We start from the raw sequence: 26,361 nt of genomic DNA, 5'->3' as shown, positions 1-26,361 counted from the left end.
TTTATCAGGGTGATCGCTGCCTTGGGTGTGACCTGGATAGAGGATGGGTATAAGGCATCCATGCATGCCAGCTTGTACAGTGTACATTGTACAATGTAAGACAAAAGGCACATTACAACGTGTGCCTTGAGAGAAATAGACTCCTTAATCAGGTCCCTTGTCTTGTAGGACAAAAATGTGGTCTTCATCCTTTGTAGGGAGATCCTCCAGGGGTATCGAGGATCTCCCTTGAAGTCGCAAAGTTGAGTCGCTCGCTCCACAAAGTGCATTCTTAGCGAGTCAGCCACTGAAGGTTAAAAGTAAAACATAACAAATATGTCCAGTGAATTAAATCAGAGAGATCACACAGACTACTGCAGGAACCGTCCATGGTTCATCCCTTGATCCGGAATGAATCTGGCCGAGCATTCCAGATGAGATGCGTAATTCCTGGAATGTGATGTCACTTGTCAGCCTGGCCTAGATCTAGGAGATCTTTTGTTTGTACTGGTCGATAACCGAGGGAATTCTTTTTCAGTTTCCCCTGATATGAAGTTAAATTCTGCAGTTCGTGGTTGAGTCTGGGCTCTCTCTGGTATGGACTATGGTGGGTTTGAAGTATGAAGGGCTCGAGGACTCATTTTCTTGGGATTTCAGTGTAACTGCGTGAGTTGTTGTGGTCTTGCTCGGCGTTGTACTTCTATGCGGACCGATATTGGGTAGTACATCTATAACAAGCTTCAAGGTTGCCTGGTCTTGACCTTGATCAAATTCCAGCGGCCCGTGTAAATCTAGTAGCTTTAGGCAGTTAACCTTATCCTTTCTTGTTCTATCCGGCTTAAGGATTGATTCGCGTATAGTTTGGATATGGCAGCTAGCCCTATGGATTTCCAGCAAATATAGTCTTGATGCTTCAGCTGTATACATTCCCTGGATCTTTAAAGATATAATAGCGCTATAATAGCATACAGAAATATCATGTCAATACTCAAGGTCCTTGCCCTAACTAGCCAGCGACTGAAACTGACCTCCGAGCCCTACATCTTCTGTACCCAGTCTACGCAAACGAATTACGGCCGCCAGATATAGTATCAACCAACATAAATCAGCGACATCTATGCTGCAACCCCGCCAAGTACCCGCAGACAACGGGCTTGAATGGCAGCAGCACCAGTACTACGGAAATCTGATTGCTAGATCAATCTAGAAAACTGACTAGGCCTTCTCACCTGCAACAAGCTTACTACGGCTGGGAGATTTAGTTAGACTCGGAGAAGGCCGAAAGCGGGCAGTCCAGGCTGCGAGAAATGTTTGCTGTCCTTTGTTGTCCGTCTGACTCGACTGCATGTTGGCGTTACCGTGTTTGTCAAAAATAAACGAAGGGAGTGACCCTACAATGTCAGCAGTAGTCTTTGTTGTTTAGTCTGTCAGTCCAAGACAGCTGGAAGACGATGGAAGAGGCTCGTCTCGTCGAACGAGGAAGAACCAAAAATTCGATTGGGCTCGGCGGATGGTATAGTTGATGGTAATATACTGGTAGCCAATAATAGCCCGTCCCCATAATTCACGAGCACAGGTCTCAGTCTCAGGGTGACTCTAGTCGACATAACCGAAGGAGTTAATGGAGTCCGTCAGTCCGTCTGTTCCCGTTGTTGCGGTGAGGGTTATAGACAGCACAAGACAATTCTCCAATCCCAGCCGAAGTAGACCAATACTGAATTCGGTCAAGGATATCGCGAAGTACGCCTTCTGATTGCAGACAGCAAAGCGAAGACCAACAACTCCAACAGCGAACGCCCATGATAGGCCACGGGTCACCCAATCGACGACCTGAATCGCTCATCGCCAGCCTCTCTCCACAGCCCCGGGCGAAGTGGATGGTAGTGATGACTTCACGAGACAGATTTAGATCGTCTAGCCCGGGGCTAGCAGGCAGTCACAGGCAGGACGAGGACTAATTGCTTAGTGTAGACTAGACCAGGCCACCCATGCTGTGCCATGCTATGCCATGCTTGTGCCATGCCATCGATAGTGTGGGGTAATGAGCCACCGCCACGAGCTTTTCTCGTATTGTCTTCTGATTTTCATGTGTGTCGTCTACTAAACCCGAGAGTCATGCGAGACGGACTGTTGAAATAAACAAATAAGACCCGGGAGGGGCGTGACTAGGATTTAGACTGCAGCCTCTTTTCTGGAGTCTGTCCGGTGGCTGCCAGCCATCATGCGACTGTGGATGTCATGCACTGATGTTTTCCCCCGAGTTTATAATTCCGACCCGCGTATGCCCGAAGTGATTGAGTATGATGATTATATTGTAGATGGAGATGATGGTGATGGTGTGCTTTGTGCGCGGGCTGTCGCGATGCGCCCGGTCGGCTATTGCAGGAAAAGAAGTGCCAACCATGTCCAAGGAAGCTAAGAAGATGGACTTCCTCTCTCAGTTAGAGGCGAATCCGATCTGCGACTAACAGCATCTCATCTGATTCGGAGATATACAGCATTAGCAAGTCAACTAGCCTGAGCCTTGCATGGATTGGTGCTAAACTCACTTAACTACCCCGCTACAGTGAACTAGCTAACTAAAGCACGGCCCTCATCGATCGATCAGCTGCCTTTTCCTTCCGTTTCCTTCACCACTGCTGCAAACAGTAAATAGGTATGGAGTCTGTATACTCCGACTAGAGGCAAGGGTGTGACTGGCGGCCCAACTTTAGGGCTTGCGCGAATTCCGACCGGAGACCAAGACTTGACTAGACCCGACCGCTACTTTGGGAACTGAGACCGACAGATGAGAGATTTAGATGATTCAGTCTTACTGGAGTTACTCTGCGAGGGGGGAGTCTAAACATGACAGCGCAACGTGGTTCCAATACGGAGGTTTTCTGTGTGCACCGGCATAAGCTGGCAGCAGGCCAGCACAACACAGCAAGCACAGCAAGCACAGCAAGCCAGCAAGCATAAGATGACTGGGGTAACCTGTGCTGACTGCTGACATTCAGGGACAGAGTCAATAACTAATACTGCGTAGACATTAATAAGCCCGTGCGGTGGCAGTGGTGACTGGCGAGGGTCTGATGGAGCCCCATCTGGAGCTGAGGCTGCAGGCGACTCTTGGTATATGACTTGGCTGGCGAATGAGGCCGAGTAGACACGATCAAGGAGGTACCGTCTGGTCAAAAACTGGTCAGAATCTGGTCAGTCTTCTGGAGGCAACTCGCGCGGAGACTGAGGGGTGCCTGCGCTGTGTGACGTCGGGTCGGGGAACGATAGTCAGTCAGGCACTTGCTGCAGAGCTGCAAAGTGCGAATGCAGGCAATGTGATGAATGGGATGAAGGAGAAAAAGAAACACAACTAGGAGAACCAAGAGAACCAAGAGAGGGATGTGCTGCCCCTGGCCCAAAACGGCGAAAGGGCCCTTCATCCCTGCGTGATTTTCGGCCGTGAACAAAGACTATCCGGATGCGAAAACCTCCAGAGCAGCCGCAGCAGATCGCCGCGAGGCCAATAATCGAGGCGATCCAGTTCTGGTCGGCTCTGTTTACACTTTGCCGTCTGGAGTCTATACAGCACTGCACTGTCACGCCATTTGCTCGAGCCCGGGGGCGTGTGACACGTCACTTGCATCCTTGCAGGCCGAGTGCTGAAAGCTTTGTTAGTTGGGCGCTGCTATACAACTATTTTCTGCTCCCTTGCGTGACATCAACACGGGACGTTTCCGGCACTCTAGATCGAGAGCAGCCTAGTTGGCAGCCGAGAAATGGGCGAGCGACGGGCTAGGAGTAGTGTGGATTGTCGATGGATGTATAAGAAAGACATGCCGTCGCCCATTCCGAGGATTCCTTCATTCCCGTCGGCCCTTGCACTCCCCTCTATTCTTATACTTTATTATAAACTGGTCCGCCGTCTTGTCTCCGCCACTTAATCACTGATTGCTTTGTTTCGCACCGTCACCGCGATGAAGTTCCTCTCCCTCCTCGCCCTCGCGGGCTCAGCTCTTGCGCAGTACGCCGGCCCCGGCGAGTGCAAGGGCGACTGCTGGGCTCACGATCCAGGCTTCTACCAGCGCGTGTCAGACGGGCGGTACTTCCGCTACTCGACGGGCAACGGCATTCACATCCACGCCTCCAACCAGCTGACGGGGCCGTGGGAGGCAGTCGGCGAGGCACTGCCTGGTGGATCGAGTGTTGATCATCCTGGGAGCGGCAACCTATGGGTACGTTACTCTCTCTCTACTTTCGTTTTGGTTGTCTGTTTTTTTGGTTCCTGTTTTCGTCCTTGGTTCTGTTTGCGGAGTTAGCCCTAATCGCCCCCGACTCTCCCCGCACGAGATCATCATGAACATGAATCTTGGCCGGTCGTTTATCCAATTGTTTGATGTTCAATTACTAATTCGCTGGTGCAGGCCCCCGATATCCACTACGACGAAGGCTCAAAGACATACTACATGTACTACTCCGTCTCAACGCTGGGCTCGCGCAACAGCATCATCGGCGTCGCCTCATCCCCCAACCTCCAGCCCGGGAGCTGGAAAGACCACGGCGGCGTCTTCCGCTCAGAGGAGGGCGGTCCTTACAACGCGATCGACGCAAACTGGATCTCCGTCGGCGGAAAACAAGTCCTCGTCTTCGGCTCCTACTGGAACGGCATCCACACCGTCGACCTCAAGGGCCCGCTCGCCATTGCCGATGGCGCCCAGGCCAACCAGATCGCTTACAACAGCACGGGCCAGCATGCCATCGAGGCCGGCTTTGTCTTTTATCGCCAAGGATGGTATTACTTGACGTTCTCGAGTGGGCAGGCTGCGGATTATATTAATCGGCCCCCGGCTCAGGGCGAGGAGTATCGCATTAATGTTTGCCGGAGCCGTGATGCGACGGGTGGTTTTGTATGCTCCCCCTCCTTTTTTTTTTTTTTTTTTTTTNACACTAAATGGAAAGGATGATTTTGAAAATTTCTTTTTGATTGATGTATCATTTTTTTTTTTTTTTTTTTTTAACATCTTTGCCCATTTCAAAGAGTCATGGCTAACATGTGCAGGTTGACCGTGAGGGCCGCTCATGTCTGAACGACAACGGTGGCACGACGCTGCTGGCCTCGCACGACCTTGTGTACGGCCCCGGTGGCCAGGGCGTGTTCACGGACAAGCAGCGCGGCCTGACGCTGTACTACCACTACGCAAACAAGAACATCGGGCTGGACAAGTCGCAGTTCCAGTTCGGGTGGAATGTACTGAAGTGGGCTGATGGCTGGCCTACCGTATAAACATGTCGTGGAGGACGTTGCGTTGTGGTTGAGATGATTACATTCGTTTGGAGTGGTCTATATACATACTTGCGTACGGACACTTTGGGTACATACTTACTAACCCTGCGTTGCATTATTAATTGCATTGTTCGCTTCGTTTGGAATGGAGACTGGGGCGAGGACTGACGGTCGACTGGACGGGCTTCGAAGTTCGCATCGGTTGTGATACCCATACATACCATCGTTAGAACTGTTAATTGTTTAATATTGTTGATACTGGTAATTGCATTGCGGGAATACATTTTCATTCTTCAGTCTTGTTCTTCAGTCTCATTAAGCACTATTTAACCAACCAGTACGGAGTATCATGCAGTCATTATTCCCCTGGTCATCATTAACAGTTCCTCCGCCTGGCTCACAATTAACGGTTCCCCCCTGATCATTAAGCAGTTAAGCAGTCACCGGCTAACATTCAACTTGGAAAGATTCAGATCCAATCTCGACCGACCCAAATCCAACGCAGAGAGTCACTTCTGTCTCGGACTCGTGCTCAAGAAGAACCCAATCGGCCTCGTGCTAAACGCCCCGTTATAGTTCACGCCCGCATTGTCTGTCTTGTACCCCTTGTCCGCAAGCTTAAAGTCCACGTCCTTGATCAGCGCCGCAAGCACCAGCAAACTCCACTCCCACGCATACCGCGTCCCAAAGCACGCGCGCTTGCCATTGCCAAAGCCCTTCTTCACGCCCGACGGCAGCGCATCGTACTTCTCGCCCACCATCCGCTCGGGCTTGAATGCCTCGGGATCCTCGAATACCTCGGGGTCCCGGTTCACGGCGGTCAGTAGGGCAATCAGCGGCTGCGTTCGCGGGACCTGGTACTCCCCGCCCGCGAGGAGCACAGGCTCGTTCCCGTCGCTTGGGATCGGCTCGATGTTGAACCCGGGCGCGGTGGCGCTGAGGCGGAGTGTCTCGCGGAGCACGGCTTCCGTGTATGGGATCTTGGAGAGGTGTTCGTGTTCCCAGCGGCCGTCGCCGACGACGGCGTCGAGCTCCTCGCGTGCCTTCTTCACGGCCTCGGGGTTGTTGGCGAGGTAGTAGAGACCGAAGGAGAGGAGGTTGGGTGCTGTTGCGGAGCCGATGAAGATGTTGATGATTTCGTCGAGGACTTGGGATTCGCTGAGTGTTTTGCCGGTTTCGCTGTCTACTCCGTGCATGAGGGCGTGCAGCATGTCCTTTGGTGTTTCGACGCTAGGGTCGGCTTCTGCGTCGCGGCGTTTGCGCACGATCTCGGCGCCGTAGTCGCGCATGATCTTAATGTCGGCGTCGAATTTCTTCTGGTGGCCGAGCAGCCAGGTGAGAAATTTGGGGCGCGAGGCGCGCTTGACGGCTTCGGTCGTGGCGTTCTGGTTGGCTGCGATGACGGCGGGTTCTTTGCCGGCGGCGACGTTCATGATGGAGAGCTTCTGGTGGAAGAAGGCGGCCATGTTGGCTTCGTGGTTGTTGCGGTCGAGGTCGTTGGTGACGTTGACGCGCTGGTTGGCCGAGGCGGTCCATTTCTTGATCAGGTCGGCCGTGGTGTCGCGGATGTCGCCGAAGATGCCCTCGACGGCCTCTGGGGTGACGAGGGGCGCCATGATGCGGTGCGCGATGCCCCAGATCTCATTCTCGCTGTGGAGGGCTGTGAAGAGCGAGTCGTGGACAGCGGCGCGGATCTGGATAATGGGGCCTGCGACGCACTTGCGGAAGCGGGTTTCATCGCAGATCTCCTCGAGCAGCTTGGCCGAGGTGACGAAGACGATGTCGTGGCCGAGAATGGAGATTTTGAAGATGGGTCTGTTGGAGGGCGCAGTGGCCAGCTTGTTGAAGGAGCCCCAGGGGTTTTTCGAGTCGAGCGAGAAGAGATTGCCCAGGATGGGGAGGCCTTTTGGCTGGGGGATTGGGGAGGGCATTGTCAACAAACAAACAGTAACACAAGTATTAAGAACAATTAGATAAAGTGAACCATGGATCCAGCCGGCAGCTAGGAGCACAGGCTTTAAACCACAGCTCGCAGCTAAGCTGAGCTTGCTGCTCGAGAATGCAGCAGCTCACGAATGGCTCTCTGCTGATTCGCCGTGTCCCAGCCATCGCGTCTTCAGCATCATTGCCAATTGAGCGGCAGACCAGGCCATTGGCCAGCCAAGGGATCGTCGCACAGATCATGGGTTCGTCCGCGTCCGTGGTGAGATGCGCGCGATCCAGCAGCGAGTGACAGGCGGCGCCGTGGGGGCGGTGGCTGCAGAGTCTGCGCTGGGGATGGACACACGACGCTGGCTGGCTGAGAGCTGCCGATTGCGACCCCGTCAGCCCGTGCAAGCTGCTAGTCGGTGGGCTGTCTGGGTCGAAGGAAATAAGAAATCAGGAGAGCGGTACGAGAGCGTATTACTAATGCCATATCATCATTAAGTTATTACAGTATTTGTCTAAGGTCTATTGAAGTCAAACATCTTCTCGCTCTCCTGCAGGATGAACGATTCGTATCGCAGCCCGCGCCGCTCGCTGCTGGCGTTGAAGACATCGCCATATCCATCCCACAGCGACCGCCAGTAGCACGCCTCTGCCGCCGCCGTCAGGTATCGCTCGCGGAACGTGCGCACGCTGTTGTCCGCGATGCGCTCTGCCTGCTTGGGGTCCGCGACCAGCGGCTCGAGGTGCGCTTCCAGATCGCTGAAGTCTCGTGCGACCTCGACGTAGTTCTGCTGCGGGCCAGACGAGACGAGCAGGTAGTGGTGGTGTTGGATGTACTGCAGCTGGTGTGCGACAATGACCGATCGACACGCCTGGCGGTATTTAAGCGACGCCGAGTACGACCGTCCTGGGAATTATTAGCGGTGTAAAAAAAGAAAAGAAAAGAAAGAAAAGAAAAATAAAGATGACATACCCTCCACATGCGCAATAAACATGTACTTGCAGTGCTCCTCCATCTTCAGCACATTGGACTTGGTCTTCCAGTCCACCGGCTGCACGTCCGCCCACGATTTCCCTCGCGTCGCATCCATCAACGCTCTACGCAGCTTCGGTGCGAAACTCGGCTTCCCTCGCCATACCAGTCGTGGATCCTTCTCCTCCCAAGGCTGATCATACTCCGCAGCCTGTTCAACAACCTCATCGTACGGCCCAATCGACGTCTGCAGGTGGTCCCAAGACCAGTATCCAAAATCCGGCGTTAACCAAGCCGCCTCTTCCCCAGGTGTCCTTGCCAGTGTCCAAACAGGGTGCTCCGCACTCGCAACATCCGAGAGCTTATCCTCGACCGAGAAAACAAACTCAATCGTCGGCCTGGTCGCACGCTTCTCGTCCGCCGCCAGCGCCCGGTGCATCGCGCTCAACGCCGCCACGATTTTCCGGCGGTGGTCCTCGCCCATCGCGCGGGTGGCCAGCACATACAGCTGCCCGTTGGCGATCCTTGCACGGCCCATCCCCTGATTCAGAGGAATCGCGTCTAGTTCGGCGGTCGAGAGACCCCCTTGTTTCTTCCAGTATTTGCCCGCCCGGGTGACGTCCTCGAATAGGCCTGGGAACGCGGCATTGCACTGGCTATTACTGAGCCCGACGTTCTGGCCGTCGCGGTTGTAGTCGAATTCCCAAGTTTCGCTGCCCGATTCGGCCGCTGACGTTGCTGGGGTTGTGTCCTGGTGTGAGCAGGTGAGGCATGTGCTGCACTCGAAGATGGTGGCGGACTCGCACGCGCAGTGTCCGGCGGGGATGACTTGGGTGAGGATGGGGTGGAGGAATTCGCGGTCGGAGTTGATGGTGTACCAGAGCACGACGCCGGCGCCGAAGCTGAGCACACAGAGGAAGAATAGGATCCGCAGCAGGCTACCGTTGAGCCGGTTTGCGCGCGACAGCATGGTTGCTGGGCATGGGCGAGAGAGAGAGAGAGAGAGAGAGAGAGGGAGGGAGGGAGAGGGACAAGTGAAGACTGGAGACTGAGGACTGACGCACTCAAGGGCGCTTTCCCATTTTGAACTCGCAATTGTTTCCAGATCTTCCCACATTCACCCAAGAGTGACTGGTGTGGTCAAGGGGGCGGAGCGAGCGACAATCGCGACGATCGGGCGGACCAGAAGCGGTCCAAGTGGCCATCTGGCTCGGCCCTGGTGGCGTTTCATGACGCCATTCACTGTCTGCACTGGCAGCTTCCCAACTCCCAGCCGCATACCGTGGCTTATTACAGTTCTCTACTACATGAAATCATTGTCTGTTCCACGACTATACTCATGATGAATGAGGATACCCTCAAAGTGACACCCAAGCGAGTGTCATATCATTACTTGGCCGGTTACGCACCAAGTGGAGCAGCAGGAAGGGGTCTGCATTGGGCTGCGCTGTGCACTCGCTGGTTGGCTGTCAAATCTGGCCCCCAAACCGGCCCCACTCCCACTGCCTCGTCAGCACTCAATCACAGCACCCGCCGCTGTTGGGCGTGACCAGACAGGGAAGTTGTGCGCCCCCGACCGCTGCCTCAGGCCACGCCAAGCCCTGTCTCGACTGGCTGGTTCAATTCTGGAACCACCAGGGCTGCGGTCCCGTGGAAAGAGCCTCATGCCCTGGGCGGAGTAAGATGCTTGACTATACCACGCCCGAATACAGGCATACCTGCCGCTGCCCTGCTTTTTGTTCTTGGTTTATCTTGTCCAATTGCCCGCCTGCTTGGTAGAACGTGTATTTATTGTCTGTTCACTATTACGCCATCCATGCAAGGCCAAAACGCCCGGTCACAACGCCGTCGCACATCTAGTCCTGTGCCAGTCCTGTGCCTGCTCTGTCCAAATCCAAAGTCCAATAATAAAAATACTATCACGCCCGTAGGTTTACTCGCCCTTTTGCCCGCGCTCGCGGATGCATCTCAGTTTCCGGGCTACTCGCCGTTGGGTGTCCCTGTCGTCGCTGTACCCCGCGTACCCGGTCCACAGAGTCGCGAAGAAGTCGTTCAGCGTCCTGATCCAGCTCCATCTCGATTGTTTCTTCCACTGTGTCCGTCGTCAACCCTGGAAATCCGTCTGCCTCGCTTTGCACTCCACCCTGCGCGACCTCGTCCGTCCATTCCTCCGTGTAAGAGTCATCGGCAGCTATCCGTCGCCGCGATACCCTGCTTTTGCCCTTGTCGCGCGATGACCGTGTTGAACTCCGCACGGCCGCTCGGTTGCCGTCTTCTGACATGGCAGCCTCTGTCTCGTTGGTTTCCAGTGCCCAAATCTCCAGTGCCCGCGACAGGAGCGTCCCAGCAACGCCTGCCCCACCTGCTGCGTCACCGCCACCGCTCGCTCCCAGCACACGCACTGCCTCGTGTAGGGATGTGACTGCTTCCATGGTGCGGTTTAACTCCAAAAGGACAAGCCCACGCGCTGTATAGAGTGATCCTATCAGGCCGCGCTCTTCGTAACCACTCACACCTGATGAGACCACCCCAGACGCATTTCCTCCACTCCCGCCAAGGAACGGGCTGTACCCAAGACTTGCACCGCCTGAACCAATTCGTAAACACTCGTCAAACTCATCCAGTGCCTCGGGATACCTCCCTAATCGCCGCAAGGCATGTCCAAGATTCGCCCGTGTCGCAACCCATGCGCCGGGCTCGCATTTTAGAGACGTTGCTAACACGAGCGACTGACGGAATAAGTCAACCGCTCCTTCGAGGTGGTTTTGATGGTAGAGAACGACGCCGAGCTCGTTCAATACCAGAGGATCTCCGCCCAGAGGCGACAACTCAGAGGACGGCACCGAGGGTATCGAGGGAACCGTGCCCGCTGCTGTTCCTGTGGACATCGAATAGGCCGCGCACAGATACTCCTGAGCAAGTGACATGTTATTCAACGCCAGGTGCTGCATCCCGAGGAATAGCTGGGGCAGGTGGCTACCCTGGAACAGTCGCGCTGCCGTACTGTAGGCAGCAATCGCCTGGTCATGCTCCCCCTCTGCTGCAAACGTGTGTGCAAACCCGATCCATGCTGGCGCTGAATGCGGATCCAACAGCGACGCCTTGGAAAAGAAACGCCGTGCCTCTGCGATTTTCGACACCGACAGGTAGTATACCCCAATAGCGAGGTAGGTGTATGATTCTTCGGGGGAATGGTCGGCGAGCGTATGTGAGAGGAGGAATAGGGCATTTGTAGCCCCGGTTTCGTATAGACATGCCAAATGTAGAGGATATACAGCGGGAGAGTGGCCCAAGTGGCTTTGACCTGCGGAGCTGGCCTGCGCCGACAAAGACGATCGCGATGTGGAAAGGATGGAAGAGGTCAGTTCTAGCGCTTCCGCGAATCGGCACTGGGTGTAGAGAGCCTCCGCCCGGGAAAGAAGTATGTCCGGGTTCTCAGACAGTCTGTAATGGGTCGACAGTGTTTCGGTTGCATCGGTCAAAACGGCTGGGGATGAGTATTTCGATAAACGAGTGGTGTACAGCATCTTCGTGAAGTCCGCCGCCTCTTGCGAAATAGGCGCGTCAGCCCCTGTAATAGAGTCAAAGTCCAGGGACTCGAGAAACTCCAGCTCCTCAGCCGGCGACATGAGCGAATTCTTCATTAGTTGGTCAAAGGCCTCGAAGCACTGCACGTCAATCCGTACGGCATCCTTGTAGCAATCACGCGCACGATCAAATGCATTCTGCTTCGCGAAGCAGAGGCCTCGAAGGTAGCACATCCCCGCCTCGTATCGAATGTTCCCAGCATCTTCGCGCTCTCGTTCTTCCGTGCGGTCGATGCGCGACGCAGCAGATCTCCCGTTGCGGAGGGTTATACGACTTTGCCCATTGACGTGTTGAAGCTTGCGGCGGCTGTTGCTGCTTCGGAAGAGGTGGGTTGGGTTCTGGTCGCCGAGCACCGACAAGGCCTGTTCGTACTGTCCTTGTTTGATGTAGCAGTGTGCAGCAAGGTAGCGGCAGGCGGTGCTCCGCGAGATGAGGTCTTGACGGGAGAGGAGGGCAAGGGCCCGGGTATAGTTGTTATTTGAAAAATGCACTTCAGCTAGCCAAAGAGCGTCCTCGTCGCTGTCTACCAATGCAATATGGTTAGGTTAATACATTGTCGGTTACCGCAGCGGTTAGAAGAGCTCACTTGTCAACGCAAGGACTTTGTCTCCGATAAAAATGGCCGCATCGTACTGGCCACGAACTTTCGCCTGCTGTCGCCAGACGCGCAAAAAATTCTCCATAACCAGTGCGTAGGGAACGAGAAGGTGGGCAGGCGAAGTTGGGCTGCGGCATGGGCGACTGGGCAAGGCGTGTAAACAAATAGAGGTTCGGAGGTCAACGGTGCGGTAGGACGTAGGAAACGAGAGAGGACAGGAATAGTCCTACCGTAAAATCGAATAACAGCAGCAGAAGGAGGGAATTGGGTCGAATGCTGCAATTAGACCCTCGCGCGGTCTTATCGGCGTCAAATGTCGTTTAATTCCCCGCGTCTTTTGTCGCTGCTTTTTTCGGATAGCAACACGTGACCGAGCTGGATTCTTCACCAGGACATAGCTATTTAGAAGTATTGAAGGATTTACACTTTGCACTCATTCAACTGGTCCCATTTCTCATTTCAATTCATACCGAATCCTCGTGGTTTTAGAACAAAGACGACTTCTCTTGGTGCTTCAGTTGCCACCACGTGACCTGCCCATATAGGTAATCGCATCGCATCTTCAATTCTCACTCATCAGCAGCAACTACCACCCAAACCCGCAGCCATGTCTGAACGAAAGGTCTTGTACGTGCTCCTACTATATTGGCCAATCTCCGTATTGAGAATATCTTTACTAACAAACACAGAACGAAGTACTATCCCCCGGACTTCGATCCGTCGGCGATAACCCGCACGCCGAAACACCTCCGGTCGCAAGGTCCGAAAGTAATCACCGTCCGTCTGATGGCCCCGTTTTCGATGAAATGTACACAGTGCGGTGAATTTATCTACCGCGGTCGCAAGTTCAACGCGCGCAAGGAAACAACGGAGGAAAAGTACTTCTCGATCCCGATCTACAGATTCTATATCCGGTGCACGCGATGCAGTGGAGAGATCACGTTCCTGACAGATCCAAAGAATATGGACTATCGGGCGGAGAAGGGGGCGAAGAGGAACTTTGAGCCGTGGCGCGACTCCAAGGCGGATAATCAGGATGAGACCGAGCAGGAGGTTTTGGACCGCTTGGAGAAGGAGGAAGGGGAGGAGCAGGAGCAGCTGGAGCGGGATAAGATGGCGGAGCTGGAGGAGAAGATGTTAGATTCGAAGCGAGAAATGGCGATTGCCGATGCCTTGGATGAGATTCGGACGAGGAATGCGAGGATTGAGCGCAATGAGGCGACGGGGGATGAGGTGGCTTTTGCTAATGTGCAGAATCAGGTGGATGAGGCGGCGTTGAAGGCTCAGCAGGAAGACGAGGAAGCGGCGCGAAAGGCTTTCATGACTGAGACCGGGGAAAAGGTGAAGCGGTTGGTGGAGGATGAATCGACACCAGAGCAGGCTCCGGTCCCAGCGCCGCCACCTTCATTCGCACGAGTTAAGAAACCGAAGAAGCAACCACCAAACAGCCTGGGCATTAAGAAGAAGGCGAAGCCGTCGTTAGTATAAGATATCCATTGCTCTATTTATTCAAGCTACAGGCGTTCAAAGGGCATATACGATGGGAAGATAGTTTATGATTAACAGCATTTTCTAAAATAAACCGGGTATTATGACTACTCAATCATAGCATACATACTCAAAGTGCAATAAACATAAATAAAACATATAAGAAGTAAAAGGAAAAGAAAAAACAGTTTCGTTGCACCGTAACAATTTCCCAAAGCGCCACGCTAGAACTGGAGTAGACCTTTATAAGAAAACCTTCCCTAACTAAACAAGCTGCAGTATTTGCAAGCCGACCTGAACAACAAAACGCCAAACTAAACAATGGAGAAGAGGTACAACGAGCTTAGAGATATGGCATCCACAGAGCATCGCCGTTGGCCAGGTGCTGCGGGTTCACAGCCTTGGAGATGAGATCAATGGTGGTTTGGTTCGCGGGCAGGTTGCCTTCCGGTGGGCTGGCAAGGCTGACGGCCCTGTTGACAATGATATCGCTATTGTTGTAAACCAAGTCCCGAAGTTGCTGCGCGGAGAGGACGCCGCGATCACGGTGATGGGTAGTGGCCCAGAACATCATTTCATCACGAACAAAGATGCTGAGCTGCTGCTCGAGCTCATGACGCGGCTCTGTCAGGCAGCGCGCAATAGCCATGATTGCGCAGGCGAAGAGACCTTCAGTTGCAATTGGGCCCATCAGGGTCTGGATATTGGGGGTGAGACGGAAAGGCACTTGCTCTGGATTGTAGAAGAAAGCCTTGTTCGGGTTGATGATAGGGATAAGCTCAGATCCCCAAATGTCACCAGTCGAGCGCGATATCATGATCTTGTTCGGATACCGGTTGCCCATGTGCATCATATAGGTCATAAAGGCAATTGCCGCGTATTGATAAGCGAACTGGCGGCGGAAGAGCCAGAAGTCCGCAAAGTTGGGGTAGGTCTTCTGGAAGTAGTCCAGAACCATTGTAGGGGGGACCCATTTCTCTTGGATGGCCGTGAGCATCTCAGTCCGAAGAACTTGTTGTTGTTCGGTAGTGCGCTGGGAGTCGTTAGTAGGGGTCGAATACAACGGCACAAAGTTACTCACATTCTGTTTTGTCTCCGCCAATGCTCTCATCTTCTCCATTGTAAACAGAACAGGCTCGTCCTTGTTGAAACCAACCCGTCGGCAGTAGTCCTCGTAAATACCCTGCATCGATATGTATGACGGGTCGTCGCGGACCAAGCGGATGTGGGGAGCCAAGGGAACCATGAGAGGCAGGTGGAAGTTCAGGTTGCGCCGGCGGCTTTCCTTGCGTTTGCCCAGGACTCCATTGAAAATGCGGAACAGTTGCAGGATCCGTTCCTCACGTCTGCAGTGGCGCGCGGCAGGATGTTGCACGGCGAACGGGTGGACGCTGCCGTCGTGGCCACGGATCTTAAGGCGACGGTGGCAGACGCCAATACCGCGTACGAGGTCAATGTCTGGCAAAAACCGATCGATTCTAATGAAGTCCTGGTTCTTATCCTTGTGCTGCAGATATTGCCCTGGAATCTCAACCTCATCGAACTTGAGGAATCGGAATTCGCTCAAGTGTGGGGAGTAGGTCTCGAGGAATTGAATCTGCGGACGGCGGTCAAGCTTCTCCTCGAACTTGTCACGCCAGCGGCGAAGCTTGTGGATGTATTCATACATGGTGGGTTTCTTGACGACAAAGTCGGCTTCGAAAGACTTGCGAATATGAGCTGGGAGAATTGTTTCAGCAAATCGGGTAATATTCGCTTCGGTCGCCGGTGGGAGCTTGAAGTCCTGCGCGTACGATCCTGGCATGCGACCGACATAGGCTAGACCATCATTCAACAGAGCGACGATGAGACGGTATGCGTCCTCATCAGGCGGACACTTGAAGTTCTTGTGGATCTGGTCGACCATCGTCTCCATCGATAGAGCAAGTAAGGGGAATGCCGTTTTGAGACCGGACATGATCTCATCAGAATACTCCCAAGGCTTCTTGAGAGGCTCCTTTTCACCTTCAGTTCCAGAATTCTGATTCTGTGTGGACTGAGTCTGCTGCCCTTGTTGTCCTTGTTGCTGTTGCCCTTGTTGAGGAACTTGCAAGTTCGTCTGTTGCTGTCCCTGTGCTTGCTGTTGTTGCGGCTGACCTTGCGTGGCACCTTGGGCAGAAGCGGGAGACTGTGAAGGCTTCTGGGCGGGGCTCTGGCCATTAACCTGAGCCTGGCCTTGGGGTTGTCCCTGTTGCTGAGGCTGAGCCTGGTTCTGAGAAGGCTGCGTCTGCCCCTGCGCCTGAGGTTGATTCTGTGAAGGCTGTTGACTGGGAGTTCGGTTGGGGGAACTCTGTGCCGGGGTCGTAGGAGTCCCGGTTGCGTTCTGCGTAGCATTCGCCCCCTGTGTGTTCTTGGTCTGGGGGGAAGCTTGCTGGCGGGCACGGTTGAGCTTCTCTTGCTTCTGATCATGCTGTTTCTTGACATTGAGCATGTCCTCACGGTTGGTACGGAGGAGGAAGAAGAGGGCCTGAGGATACAATTTGGCTATCTTGACCAGCACAGCCTTGCATAGGCGAGCTTCGCGATGCGACAGGCTTGTCAGTAACTGGGGGATAAAGGTGATCCAGTACCACACAGGCGTTTCGCCCTTGAAGTTCTCAAAGGCGGTCGCGATCGCACCCTCATCGTTATCTAAGCTGAGTAGCCATAGGATCCGGCTGAGTAGTTTTCTGGACTTCGAACTCTTATATAGTCCAGCAGCTTCAAGATAACAGCTAACAGCATTGCTGGCAAGCTCATAGTCGTTGGGGTCGCTCTTGAATCGCTGGTCACTGTACTGACCCCATTCCGACCACGCCTTGGCCAATCTTAAATCATAATACAGAGCAACACCGAAAGCCTCATTGGCCTCGTTGACATGGTCCAGCTTGGCAAGGAACATGCCCTTGAGGGTGTAGAACTCAGCCTTCTGCTGCGCACCGAAATAATTGAGGTTCGTGTTGTTAATCACATCTAGTCCGCTGTTAAGTTCCTTCGGGTTTTGGTAGTGACACTTGGCCTGTTCGCGTAACTTCAAGAACGCCTCTTGAATCTCGATGTTCGGGAGGGTATAAATGCGACTCAGCTGGGCGATACAAACTTCAGGCATTTGGTGTTTCCGGGAGACATGAGCAAAGCGGTTGATAATCCAGGCTGTTTCATGGTATCCTCGGTACGCATACGAGTTGCTGGCGACGTTGTTCGTCTGGGGAGGCAGCAAACCGAGGTACGTTGCGTTGATAAGTTGGAAGATATGCTGTCGCCATGTAACCAGGTCTTGCCAGGCATTGATATCATCCCACAAGTTAGGAAGACGGTCTCGCCAGGTTCCAAGGAGCAGCTTCAGCTCTGCAGACTTGGTGTCGAGGTTGCGCTCATTGGTCTGTGACAGACTAGAGCAGATGTGGCTCGCATCATGAAGCTCGACCAGAAGCTGGAAGTGCTCCAGAATCGGAAGATGGGCATTGGTGATGCTCTTAGGCAGCTGCAGCCACTTGCGAATGGATAGCTGGATTGACTCATCGCAAACACCGTTGAACTCCTGAATGTTCTCCTTCTTGTTATGGAACTGCAAAAGTGCCATGAAGGCTTGGAAGAATGTTCGCCTAGGAGTGGGAGCGTCTGAGACAGACTTCACAAGAGACTCTAACTGCTCTCTGTTGTTTTCGCTCTGCCAGTTTTCAATATTCCTCCAGGCAGCCTCCAATAGCAGATCGTTTAGGTTCTCGTGCTTAGCGAAGTCGCTAAGAATATCCCACTGCTGTAGTTTCTGTGCACAAATGAGCCAGTGGTCCTCCCACAGATAGTACTCGCCTTGAGAGAATGGCATCGATCCGGAACGAGCTTTGATTTGGGCGTTCTCGTAGAGCTGCTGAGATTTATCCCACATTCCCTGTTGTTCATAGGAGAGCGCCGCGTTGGTTTCCACAAACTTGCAACGTCTTCGCCAAGTACCGTAGAAGAAATCGTCTTCCTGCAAGCCGGCATACACTTCCACCAACGCATCAAGGTTGCTCTCACGAACAGTTGGTGTGTCGATGATCGGGTTGATGCTTGATTCCTCTAGATAAGTGGCAGCCGTATACCAGGAATCGTAGGTACGGCTGAGATATTTCAAAACGTGTGGGGGGATCTTGAAGCGAGGAGTTGCACGAACGACACCCTCAAGCAGCGCTTGGACGACATTCGGTCGCTTATCCACCTGTCTCTGGTGGTACTCACGCGTGATGAGGCTCACCATACCCTTCTCGAGATCGATGCGGTCTTCCCGCGACAGGATCGACCAGAACATCGGGAAGAGCGCCGTCCAAATATTGTAAGCCGTAGTGTTGTCAGTGTGCTGGAGTTGAGTAAGGGGCTCGATCAGGTCACGGGCTTTGACCTCGGCAATTTCACCAAGGAATCTCTTGCGCTCAGCAATAAATGACTCCAGTTGATTGTCGACCATGATCTCCGCGCGACGCGGGTCCTTCTCCGCATTGCCGAACAAAAAGGAGAGTGGATACACCGTGAAGTCATCAGGATGAAGGCGAGCTGGAGCAGTCATATCCACAGAGCCCAAGATCAAATGTGAAGCTTGCGAAAGCCAGAACGAGTCAGAAAGTGTATCCCAGTTCTGGCAAGTCAACACATAGCTTAACCGAGAGCTTGCCAGACGTGTTAAGCTTCGATCGAAGATGGTCATAAAGCGATTACGCATCTCCACGTCCTTGGCTCGCGTGCCAATTAGGAATGCATGCTCAAGCCTCACGGTCAGCTCAGTCCGAGTAATCTTCGAATCTTCATAAATCCGAATCACAAGTTCAAGGAATTTATGTAGCATGTCAGGCGTCTGTCGGTTTTCAAAGAGTAACATTTTGTGGAGGACGGCGGTCTTCTCTTTCAGGGTAGGCCATGATTCAGTGGAGTGGAAGATCCAAGTCTCGACCATATCCAATACCTTGGTGCAAAGCCCCTCATTCTGCGATCGCTCAACGAGCTGGGCTAGTACACTCAAGAACGGGCGGCGTTGTTCACCCAGATGAGACATACGGACGGATATCAACTCAATTGTCTTGAATATGAGGTCGACGCCGATCTCGTATTCTTGAGGGTCTGGGGCACCCTCCGCAGGCTTAGTCCCATTCTGAGCTTGGCCGTTTGTGGCGGCGCCTGCGACATGGTCTTTCGCTAATTTCTGCGAGAATATCTTCATGACTTGCGGTATATGGGAATCCATTTCCGCTGGTTTGCTCTTGGAAAGTGTCCAGAGAATATTCAGACTCGAGATGTAGTTATTGGCAGATAAAGTCTCCGTTGCGATCGCAGAGAGGTACGTAACAAACTCGGAGGGCGAATTTTCAACATCCATTGCATCTTCGTCTTCGGGCTGGTCATCTGGTAGGGCGCTGAGGACTCGGTGGACGGGAGGCGGAAGATTGAGGTCCATATCCATATCTGTCTCTAGGCCGTGGAGAGAATCTTGGACCTCCGGGTTGTCCGAACGGAGTGGCTTCTCGAAAAGTTTCTGGACGGCAGGGGCGCGAGCAGCAACCCAGTCGTCCGGTTTGGATGCAATCAGAATGCGTACAACCTGCAAAGCATTCACAATACCCGTGATATACTTCTCAACAGGCTTATCGCCGCGATCCTGGGTAAGGATGGGTTCAATAACCTTCGGGTAGAGCTCAATGTTCAGGTCACCCCAGTAAGGTGGTGACATGAGATTCCTGAGCAATCCAACCGCCTTCTTTTGAATCTCGCTCGAGTGTACCGGGCCTTGGGTCTTGGAAGATTGAAGCTCACGGAACCGGGCGGCCGGCACCTGGAACCTATCGTTGGATGTGGTAATGAAGTTGATGAGATACTTTGTTAAAGCGGCGCGTAGGTCAGCAGGGACCATGTATTCAGATCGCTCACGCGAGCCAGGCGGAGCGAGGGCAGGCGAAGGGGAGGATGTGCCCTGGGCGTCATCTAATTTACGCTTTTTCGAGTTTGGCGATTCTAGTCCACCATTTTGCGTAGGCGCAGCACTGCCTTTCACTCGCTTTTCTTCCCAGATCCAGATCAGGTTGATCAGGTTAAGCGCGAGTCTCTTGCTGTCGTGAGAAGGGTTGTTTGGCGGAGATGCAATCTTGCTCAGAGAAGGAACGATAAGAGGTACGAAATGCTCTCTGGATTCATAGAACAGGTCTGGTTGTCGCACGAGGAATTGGAAAATGCTCATGACTTGTTGAAGGTTGGCAGTCTCCTCGGCAAGAATACGCCGAGGCCACTTAGCCCAGAGCGGGTACCTTGTGTCCTGTGTTTGCGTTGGGGGGCCGCCTGAAAGGATCCTAGGAGGCAAAACAGGAGCAAGGACGTCTAAAGCCTGCGTCACGAGTGCTTTGCCCTCATTCTGATGAGCACGTAAGAGTGCCACATATACCTGGACAACAATCTTAAATGGTGTATCGTAATGTGCGATGAAATAGCTGATGAGAACATAGGCGCCGTATTTGTTGATGATGTCCTCCAAACGAATGTAGTTCCAAGCGAATTTGATGATATCCTTACGTGAATCTTGTACTGTAACGGAATGATACTTAATCAGCAGTGCAGATAGCTGAAGAAGTTCCATGCGGGAGTGATCAACACCAGCCTGGTTTGATTCTTCACTAAGGTCTGCAACCTGCGGCTTCCAAAGGCGGTTCTGGATAGAATCGGTCATACTCTTATCCATCAGCTTCGGCCCATCAGAGGAGCTGCCCCACGTCAACTGAACGTCCATGGCGAAGATCGGGTTGACAAGGTGGCGGAAAGCGTAGGTCTTCATCTTCTGCGAGCATGAACGCTGGCCATAGAGATCAAGGCACCGCATTATCACAGATCGTCGGTAGTCAATTGACTCATTGGTGATGATGTGATGGTAAATGAATTTCGGGAATGCAAGACTCCGCTTGAGATCGCCTGCAGACAACCCATCAATAACCTCGAAGAGGAAGTCGAGGTCCTGCATCGACTCCGACAGGTAGACAGTGATGATCTTCATAATTTGATCTTCGGCTTGCTCGACTCTCAGACGCTCGGTGGGTTGAAGTTTATCACCACGCAGCTTCCGCTGGAGATCTCGCGCAGAAGCAAGGACCTTGGTTCGTAGGTCCCCATGAGACACAAGCCAGTTCTTTGTGGACGCGTACGAGGAGATCGCGTGGACAGCATAGATGCCGTTGATAGCAGCAGTATTCTTGCCCTCAACCTGCTCCTGTCCAAAGGCAGCGGTCATGAAGCCATCCGTGTCTGCAACAACTGCAGCACGAAGGGCCTCACTTTCCGGGTCCGTAAGAACCTGTCCGAAGAAGCGCCCAAACCGCTCATCCTTAAAGCGAGCATAGAAGAAAGACAGGGCTTCCTTCGAGTACCGATTGAGATACTTAACTATAGGCTTTCTGAAGGGACTGCTCGAAGTCCTGCGAAGCTTATCCTCCAAGTCCAAAACCTTGTTGACAAGGTGCTCCATGAAAGAAGTGGCAGCCGGAGGAAGGAGGTGGAAAATGTTAAATATGGCTGCCACAATCTTCATGGGAGGGCTTTGCTCGACGAGGCTGAATGAGACCTTTTGGAGGACAGCATCATCCGCAATGACCTTCATATGATCGAGCAAACGCGCTCCGATCTCAACCTTGAAGTAATTGGTGAGCAAGGTGAGCAGCCTCGCCAGGCCATCAAGACCCGCCACGCTCAGCCGCTTCGGATCTTGCAAGTTCATGAGGATCGGGCGCAAGCCGTTCTGGAGCAGGTCCTTCGGCAACTTGTTCGTCTGAGTAAGAACATCCCTCAAACCAGCATTTGCCGCGTCAATGACATCTGGTGATCTGACGTAAAGTGACTTGAAGAACACAGAGATGATACGAGCACGGCTCGTGTTCTGCGTAGAATTGGCAAAGTCGGGGAAGCTCATTGCCATTGACAATAGGCGAAGGCAAGCAACACGCAGGTTCACAATCATCTCGGCGTTCTTGAACTCGTTTGGTTTACTCGCGAGGTTTTCATCATCCGCATCAGCGAGCGCAAGAGACTCGAGCATGAGGCGGTTCAACGGCTCATTGAAGGTAACAATGTCATTGCGAAGGCTCAGGCAGAAGGTGATTGCATCAATAAAGCCAATTTGCGTCGGGAATGGGAGTGCACGGAGAGGCTTGTTGAATATAGATTGCAGAAGACGATCCTTCACCGGGAAGATGAGCTCATGCACTTCACATCCCAAAACTTCAGCAATAGTGGAGAAACTCCTACGAGACGCTTCACGGACATGCTTGTTCATATGAGAAAGCTCGTAGACAAAGAACCCGCACAGCGAATAGAGACGGCTTTTCTCGTTCTTGAGATCATCCTTGGACATATTCTTGCAGCATCTTCGGAGAATCAAGTCAAGTGTGTCTTGCGCACGTACACGAGTGCTGGCCGGAAGGTCCGGAGGTGTATCTTTGACCACATATGTCAACGCCCGCACGAATTCTGCCTGCTTCTCAAAAAGCCAAGCGTCACCAAGATCCAGCTCAGTGGCGTAGAGATGAATACCGCGGCTACCGCCGGCTTTGGTAAACCATTCCTCGCTATGGCAGCTATGGCAGAAAACGCGTCCAAGGTGCTGGAAGAATGGCAGCTTCGTTACTCTGTCAGCGGATCCAAATATGGTGACAGCAGCATCCTTGAGAACTTGCAGGGCCACCTTGGCTGCATCGCGAACCTCGGCATTGTCTGAAGACAGGGATTCGACGACGGCTTCAGCGAAAACCCGAGAGTCAAGATACACCGCACCTTCACCGCAAGAGACATCAAAGGGCTTGCGGGTATGTCTAGCCTGTGCAAGAGAACGTCCAACTTCCACCATGGCGAAGTGCTTGCAAACATCGGCGACAAATGCAGTCGCGCTTTGTGTAAGGTCTGGAAGGGTTGTCGCAAATATAGAGGCCTTAAGAAGCTTTTTCAATGTTCCTTCCTGCCCAAGCTTCTTGGGGATCGAACTGGAGCGCTCAGATTTTTCAAGGATATCGGCCATTGCAGAAGTTTTGCTCTCAAATAAATCATTGGCATGCAGGCGCAGAAGAGAGGCCATGTCATCAGGGATATTCTCATATCCGATGTAGAGTTTGAGCTGTGACGAGATAAGGTGGAACGCCTGCTGCTTATAGTACGCATCCGACTGGTGCTTCGACACTTCCATCAACTTCGCAACAGCAAGGTCTGTACCAATCCCGATGGGGAAAGGCCGCTTTTCACTAGGGCCGATGAGTTTGACGTCAATACTAGGAGCATCGTCTGCATATTGTTCGAAAGTGAGGTCTGGAGGGTGGCACATGAATTTTCTGTTGCGCCCACCAAGCTTTCCCAATATCCGCATGGTTGTGTGCGCGTGGAAATGGTTATAGGGATGCGGTCTGAGATGGTCGAAAAGCGCAGTCATCAATTCGTCCATTATAGGAGCCATTATCGGGTCCAAGTAATCAGCCGTGAGATTGTCGACGCACAATTCCAGTGTTCGCAATCCCTGTCCCACAAGGTCGGACTCTGCACGTAAGGCTACAACAATGGGGCGCATGAGGTAGCTGAGGTGCGGAAGGAGATGGCTTAGACGAGCGGGGACAGTAAGCGTGAGCTCAACGTATAGGTCCCGTTCTTGTGGCTTCCTCGCAGCAAGCAGCAGGTTGTTGAATGTCTCGAGAAGCATTTCCAGTAGAGGAAGGATTTCCTTGTACAAGAGCTCAAATCGACCACCGCCAATGCTGCGGAATAGAGAGCGCAAAAGAAGGAAGTAGTTCATTGGCTCGCTCGCAGTCACCGAAAGTTCCAGACACTTGGTGACAATTTTCGACACATGGGGATGTAGCACCTGCTCATTCTGTGCGGAGAAGAGGGTCACTGCCATGAAAGACAGCTTGAACATCCGGAGAAGGATCCTAGCTTTAGCCATATCAGGAGTTCCGACGTCGTGAATCCGATCCATGAGATATTGCAAGACCATTCCCGAAAACGCAGGAGAAGTTGCTTCGCTGGCGAAGAAGAACTGAGGTAGGTGTAGTAGAGCCCCATGCTCAAGCATAAGATCGAAAAGGTATGGAATCTCGGTGTGGAAAACTTCGTGAAATGTTGCGGTGTCGATACAGTGGAAGACTGTTCCAAAGCTTTCGAGAAGTTCCTTCTCCTCGCGTGGCATAGGAGCCGTGTACTGGCTAGTGAGGAAATCGAAAGGCGACGAGAAGTTAGCCTCTGGTTCTGGCTGGTCAACGCCATAATATCTGAACACTCGAGCTCCCTCGTGGAAAAGCTTCTTGATAACCCGTACCTCCTCCGCATTGTAACCATATGACACTTCAGACCAATTAATCGGAACATTCGCAGGGTCGATTTGAACATTGTCAGGGTTACAATTCTTGAGCTGGTGGAAAATGTTCTTCAAGCCGTTGATCAAGTTCTTGAAAAGGAAGATGTTCTCAGCTATCGGATCAGCCCCACGATCTCGCGGATTTGACGTCTTGAGAGGGGATGCCGAAAAGATATCAATCTCATCCCAATCAGGAGGTTGATCCTTGTCGGCCAGGTACTTCTCTGGCCCCGGCTCTTCCTTCTTGGTGGCTTGGTATAGCTTGTGCAGCTTCACAACGTTGGGGAATTGGTAGTTCATGGCTGCTAATTTGTCACCAATTGCATCAAGGATCATCAACAGGAAGTAGCGGGCTTCTCGCTTGTCTTCCAATTTCGATATCTTCTCCGCCATGTTCAAGAGCAGCTTGGCACTCATTGTTTGGAAGCTCGTCCCAGGCAGATCATCGTGAAGATTTTTGGTGTACACCTCGATGGTCCGCTTAATCTGATCGCGACTCAGATGTTCCCGAACATGGTGGATGAGATCTGCCAGCATGCTGTAGGCCAGAGGTCTCATTGTCTCATACACGGTCAGGCCATCACCAATCAGGGTTCGCTCATCCAAAAGCTCGTCGATTTTATCGAGGAAAATATTTCGGTAGGTACAGTTGATAATATGTCGAATTGCAACCAAAAGCTCCTTTCTGGCGCTCGATTTTTCTCGTGGGCAGTCCTGGAGAAGGCGTACGACCACTGAAGGTAAGGTAGGGAGGAAATCCTGCAACTGATGCGGCTGGAGTCGGAGGAGGTATGCGAGGAAGCTCATTGTCTTGACCTGGAGTGTAATAAACTCTCCAAAGGCGGCGCGATTCTTGATTTCCTTGCAGACACCAGTGAAAATGGTCTTCTGATCCGCAGCCTCCGCATGGGCCTTCTCTTGCGGCTTTGCTTGAAGAAGCAAAATACTTTTTATTAATGGCACAAAGAGCTTGACATTAGTTGATACGGAGTTCCGGTGAGTCTGGAAGATGGAGACAACTATAATCGGGCACTCCGCAAGTACTTTGAAAGAGTGCATGCCTTTGAGCAGGACATTGTTCGATGTCTGTTGTTCGGCGCCGAGGTCGGGAACGGAAGTAGCAGGCGAGCTGGGTCGAGGGGACTGGAAATTCGGGGCGGAGGTACCAGGAGTCGAGGGCATACCCGACGGTGTCGCTTGACTCGGCGTGTCAAATGTATCACGGACAACCTGCTCCATCGTCTGGAACATCTCCTGGATCAATTCGAGAAATGGTTGTACTTGTGCGGCTGTCGCCTTCGCCTGATTCCGCTCCAAATCCATTATAGTCTTCATACACAGAACCGCATTCTCTTCATTTTCAATCCGCACCAGGTCCATTAACAGATCAACCATATCGGAGGCATACGGTTCGACATCGGGAGACATCGTAGGTAGTCGGTGTAAGGTTTCGAGGACGCAATTTCGTAATTTCTATCCCATTCCCCAGTCGTCAGTCTCAATCCAGGGACACGGTCCAGCAGGTACAGACGAAGCAGTCGCAACTCACCTGTTCCAGAGACAGATTCGTAAACACCGGTTCACCGCTCAGGATGTTCTTGAACACCGGCCATAGTTTAGAAAGAAAGATCGGGTAGCTTGCACCCGAGCAGAGGGGCTCGATGCTATCGCGCAATTCGACAGCAACATTGGCTCGGATTTTCACATCTTAAGGACAGTATGGTCAGCACCGGCTTATAGCAATATTGCGGAATTGCTTGCTATCCCTTCCAATCAGCAAGCTTTGTTTTGGTCATATACATACCCAGCTTGTCATCCCCCAGCTTGCTGGCATAGATGTCAATATTCCGCTCCATGGCTACTGCGGCTGGCCCTCGCCAGAGGGGTTCACAGCAAGTTCAACAAGACGAAAAGAAGTTGCCAGGCCGTCAGGCCGGCTCCAATTAATAGCCCGCGCTCGTACGAACGTGCGTGGTAGGCATAGGCGGGAGAGCGATACCTGCAGGCGAGCTCTAATCTTCGCACGGAACGGGCAAGTGTCGCATATGAAAGTACGGGATCAGGGCAGCGGAATCGTCACGTCATTAAAAATTAAGTCGGAGCTGAATATAGAGAGCGGAGATGTAAGAAGGAGGGCTAGAGGAAATGAGTGTAGGAGTAGAGGTGTTGAGCGGGTTAAGGAA

General features: G+C 52.7%; 6 protein-coding genes across 6 annotated transcripts; 2 read left to right on the top strand and 4 right to left on the bottom strand.

The window, feature by feature from the left end:
* The first annotated feature begins 3,846 nt into the window (after window positions 1-3,846).
* On the top strand, window positions 3,847-5,497 carry ASPVEDRAFT_310888 (arabinan endo-1,5-alpha-L-arabinosidase). Its single transcript, XM_040810426.1, has 3 exons — window positions 3,847-4,193; window positions 4,383-4,865; window positions 5,018-5,497. Exons 1-3 carry the CDS (start codon window positions 3,936-3,938, stop codon window positions 5,240-5,242), a joined length of 966 nt encoding a protein of 321 aa, XP_040671834.1. The 5' UTR covers window positions 3,847-3,935; the 3' UTR covers window positions 5,243-5,497.
* Window positions 5,498-5,751: 254 nt separating this feature from the next.
* On the bottom strand, window positions 5,752-7,335 carry ASPVEDRAFT_64904 (putative cytochrome P450; the record flags this gene model as incomplete). Its single annotated transcript, XM_040815756.1, has 1 exon — window positions 5,752-7,335. Exon 1 carries the CDS (start codon window positions 7,171-7,173, stop codon window positions 5,752-5,754), a length of 1,422 nt encoding a protein of 473 aa, XP_040671833.1. The 5' UTR covers window positions 7,174-7,335.
* Window positions 7,336-7,438: 103 nt separating this feature from the next.
* ASPVEDRAFT_45487 (uncharacterized protein) lies at window positions 7,439-9,171 on the bottom strand. The gene is made up of 2 exons (XM_040813300.1): window positions 8,145-9,171; window positions 7,439-8,078 (listed from the first exon to the last, which is right to left on the bottom strand). The coding sequence occupies exons 1-2, from the start codon at window positions 9,112-9,114 to the stop codon at window positions 7,687-7,689; spliced, it is 1,362 nt and encodes a 453-aa protein (XP_040671832.1). The 5' UTR covers window positions 9,115-9,171; the 3' UTR covers window positions 7,439-7,686.
* An 892-nt stretch (window positions 9,172-10,063) lies between these two features.
* Window positions 10,064-12,415, bottom strand: ASPVEDRAFT_139493 (anaphase promoting complex subunit CDC16; the record flags this gene model as incomplete). Its single annotated transcript, XM_040807584.1, has 2 exons — window positions 10,064-12,255; window positions 12,319-12,415. The coding sequence occupies 2 exons, from the start codon at window positions 12,413-12,415 to the stop codon at window positions 10,064-10,066; spliced, it is 2,289 nt and encodes a 762-aa protein (XP_040671831.1).
* A 353-nt stretch (window positions 12,416-12,768) lies between these two features.
* On the top strand, window positions 12,769-14,260 carry ASPVEDRAFT_199673 (Saf4/Yju2 family protein). Its single transcript, XM_040809292.1, has 2 exons — window positions 12,769-12,957; window positions 13,020-14,260. Exons 1-2 carry the CDS (start codon window positions 12,938-12,940, stop codon window positions 13,816-13,818), a joined length of 819 nt encoding a protein of 272 aa, XP_040671830.1. The 5' UTR covers window positions 12,769-12,937; the 3' UTR covers window positions 13,819-14,260.
* On the bottom strand, window positions 13,990-26,128 carry ASPVEDRAFT_310869 (histone acetyltransferase TRA1). Its single transcript, XM_040810425.1, has 5 exons — window positions 25,983-26,128; window positions 25,728-25,885; window positions 15,955-25,651; window positions 14,900-15,903; window positions 13,990-14,851 (listed from the first exon to the last, which is right to left on the bottom strand). The coding sequence occupies exons 1-5, from the start codon at window positions 26,032-26,034 to the stop codon at window positions 14,162-14,164; spliced, it is 11,601 nt and encodes a 3,866-aa protein (XP_040671829.1). The 5' UTR covers window positions 26,035-26,128; the 3' UTR covers window positions 13,990-14,161.
* Between the last annotated feature and the right edge of the window lie 233 nt (window positions 26,129-26,361).

This window comes from Aspergillus versicolor (assembly GCF_001890125.1).
Source record: "Aspergillus versicolor CBS 583.65 unplaced genomic scaffold ASPVEscaffold_10, whole genome shotgun sequence".
Taxonomy (NCBI): Eukaryota; Fungi; Ascomycota; class Eurotiomycetes; order Eurotiales; family Aspergillaceae; genus Aspergillus; species Aspergillus versicolor.
This window is presented reverse-complemented; position numbering and strand designations above follow the sequence as displayed.